Source organism: Aplysia californica, unplaced genomic scaffold, assembly GCF_000002075.1.
Source record: "Aplysia californica isolate F4 #8 unplaced genomic scaffold, AplCal3.0 scaffold00012, whole genome shotgun sequence".
NCBI classification, from domain to species: domain Eukaryota; kingdom Metazoa; phylum Mollusca; class Gastropoda; order Aplysiida; family Aplysiidae; genus Aplysia; species Aplysia californica.
Window position 1 is genome coordinate 3,033,711 of NW_004797282.1, and position 2,874 is coordinate 3,036,584.

At 43.1% G+C, this 2,874-nt stretch overlaps 1 protein-coding gene across 1 annotated transcript in view; it reads right to left on the reverse strand.

Annotated features, from left to right (window-relative positions):
• LOC101853751 (mitochondrial import inner membrane translocase subunit TIM14) overlaps positions 1 to 1,068 on the reverse strand; it is a 16,536-nt gene extending 15,468 nt beyond the window's left edge. Inside the window, exon 1 of the mRNA XM_005090084.3 lies at positions 836 to 1,068. Coding sequence (XP_005090141.1) covers positions 836 to 898 — 63 coding nt within the window. The 5' untranslated portion in view covers positions 899 to 1,068. The remainder of the gene's footprint in view (positions 1 to 835) is intronic.
• Positions 1,069 to 2,874: the final 1,806 nt, after the last annotated feature.

The following is a 2,874-nucleotide window of genomic DNA, read 5'->3' on the forward strand; positions in this document are numbered from 1 at the left end:
TTTATTCTCACCCCAGGTGAGGATAGCCACTTCCTAGATCTACTGTATTACTAGATATCTTTAATATAGAAAGTGGCTATTCTCACCTGCCTGGAAGTTCTCGCAAGATCAACTCCTCCCCTCTTTCTCTCTCTCTCTGTCTCTTTCTGAATACTGTCTAGATCTATAGGTGTGGACGATCAAATTTACCAAAACAAAGTTAAAAAATGATGTTAAAACACAAAAGTAAATCAATTTGGTTGTCTACAAAGATGCTACGGCTATTTAACTTTTCGAATCGAGCCGAACTACGCGGGTCGCCATTTTGTTTTGCCCGGAAATTCTCGCGCTACTCCTCTCTCTCTTTCTCTCTCTCTCTCCACTGCCCACAGACAAAATTGTACGCTTTTAGTAGGCTACAGTTGTAATGGAACGTTTGTTCGCGGCACAGAATTCTACAATTTTTCTGTCATCACTCACAGTGTAGAATTCTGTGGTTTAGGGTGAACGCAAAATTTGGTGAACGCGCACCGGGTGAGAATAGCCACAAGTGACAAGACTCGCCTGCACTATTCTCACTCCGGGTGAGCATATAGACCTCTAGAGGTGGCCTTAATATAACTAAATTATTTAAGTCACTTGAGGCTAGATCTAGACTAGCTCTCGATCTTGATCTAGATATCTAGATCTAGATCTCGATCTAGGTGTAGAAATCTAGATATCTAGATCTAGATTCTAGATCTAGATGTAGATATCTAATATCTAGATCTAGATCTAGATCTAGATTCTAGATCTAGAATCCTGTCTTGAGTCTTGGTTCAGTTCGTCTTGATAATTATAAAAAGTCTTTTCTCACCATTCGTGGTTTGACTTCACGACCTTGCGGTTCCTCAAAGGCTTCAACCTCAGTAGTGGGCATTTGTTTTTTTATGTGGAGATCTTGAGATGCTGAAAATTCAACAGTATCACAAAAGCTGGCTAACTCAGCTCACAACAGCGAAACAGAAACGAAAAGCAGCTGATGAAATTCCTTCACCATGCATCGACGAACAACCTTGCACTTGCAGTAGCAACTTCAATGCAACGTTCCTTTCACTTCGATTCCGAGTTTTATAATGTTTACACAAAGTAACGAAAGTTGCTGCAAACCGGAAGCCCTTCGTTGGTTTCAAATATAGTCAAATAGATAAATATCAATAAAATAAAATAATACACAGTCGAACCTGTCTTAACGGAAACCTGTGTAAAACGGAAACCTGTCTTAACGGAATCTCCCCTTTCCCCCCATTTATATACATTGTATTCCTCTTTAATTACCTGTATAAAACGGAAACCTGTCCAACGCGGAAACGGAAAGAAAAATCCGCTCCCTTCCGAGGGTTTCACCTGTCTAAGACGGAAAATGCTTTACCCGCTCAGCCCTGATTTAAAACAAAACTCGCAATTTTGGTTCCGTCGGCTCCACAGAATTCTACACTTAGTGGTCGGCTCTAAACTTAACGCCATTGCCATTCCGCTGGGCGAGGAAGGGGAGTAGGGGTGCAATTTGGGGGTAGATGTTACCCCATCATGTGAGCCCTGAGCGATGCAGATGGTCAGTGTAGTGTGGGTGTGAAATCTCACGACTGCCCGTGAGAGTGCTCGAGAAGCGAGCCACTACGGAAACTTTCCTGGGTAGCCAGAAGCCAGAGGTGTGAAATTAGATTGACCAATGCCTGCCGCCCTGATCGTACGGCCAGCCGAGAAAAGAGTTCCTCAAATCGTTGTTACAATGATGGCAGTGAGGGTTGGCATTGGTGGGTGGGGCTAAGGGTGGAACCAAAGGAGATGTTCAAACGTTTCTGTTTTTAATAGGTCAAACAGTGGTCCTATAAAAGGCAAGCACTGGTGGTAATTGGATACGCAAGACTGACGCATGTCATTATCAGACAGGATAGCAGCTGAAAGGTGTGAAGTTTTGACCACTTCTTGCCGATCGGACAAGCGATCCTTGATCCCATCGGCTGGGCCTTTGAACCCCCCCCCCCCACACCCACCCCCACCTTCACCTCCCCCCTAAATTCCCCTGCCTAAGACGGAAAATGTCTCAGACGGAATTTTTTCCCGCTCCCTTGCGACTCCGTCTTACACAGGTTCGACTGTATTATTATCATTTATAGTGATACATTAAGTCTCTTTCAAAGACTGAGAGTGGGGGTGGGGGGCATTGGCATAGGCGAACATTATGATGACACTTTAATAAATAACAATATCAAATAGCCAAACGATAATAGCGAAACGCTAACAGTTAACAAAATAACATTACATGAATTACTAAACGCTCCCTTATCAAATAAATTTAAAAATGTAGACCCTAAAGATAGAGCCGTAAGAAGAGCAACTGTAGGTACGGAGTCCTGTCTGCATTTCATAGAAAAACGGATAAAATTAACGAATGGTTTGGCCAGCAATAACAACTGTCACCCAATGAGCTTAAAACAAGGAGATTAAAAGTAAGTTCTAAACTCCTTGGCTTAAAACTGTAACCTCCTTGCTGGCACCACAGAATTCTACACTTAAGTGTACAATTTGTGGCTGGCACCTAACCACAGTCAGACTTATAAGAGTCAATGACATCAAGTTATCTGTCTTTGTCTGTCTCTGTACCTGTCTCTGTACCTGTCTCTGTCACTGTGTCTGTCACTGTCGCTGTCACTGTCTCTCATGTGTGTTTTTCTGTCCGTCTGTCTGCCTCTGCCATCTCTCTTAATTTCTCTCTCTATCTGTATTTCTCCCTCTGTCTGTCTGTTTGTCTGTCTGTCTGTCTGTCTGTCTGTCTGTCTGTCTGTCTGTCAGTCTTTCTTTTCTCTCTCTCTCTCTCTCTCTCTCTCTCTCTCTCTCTCTCTCTCTCTCTCT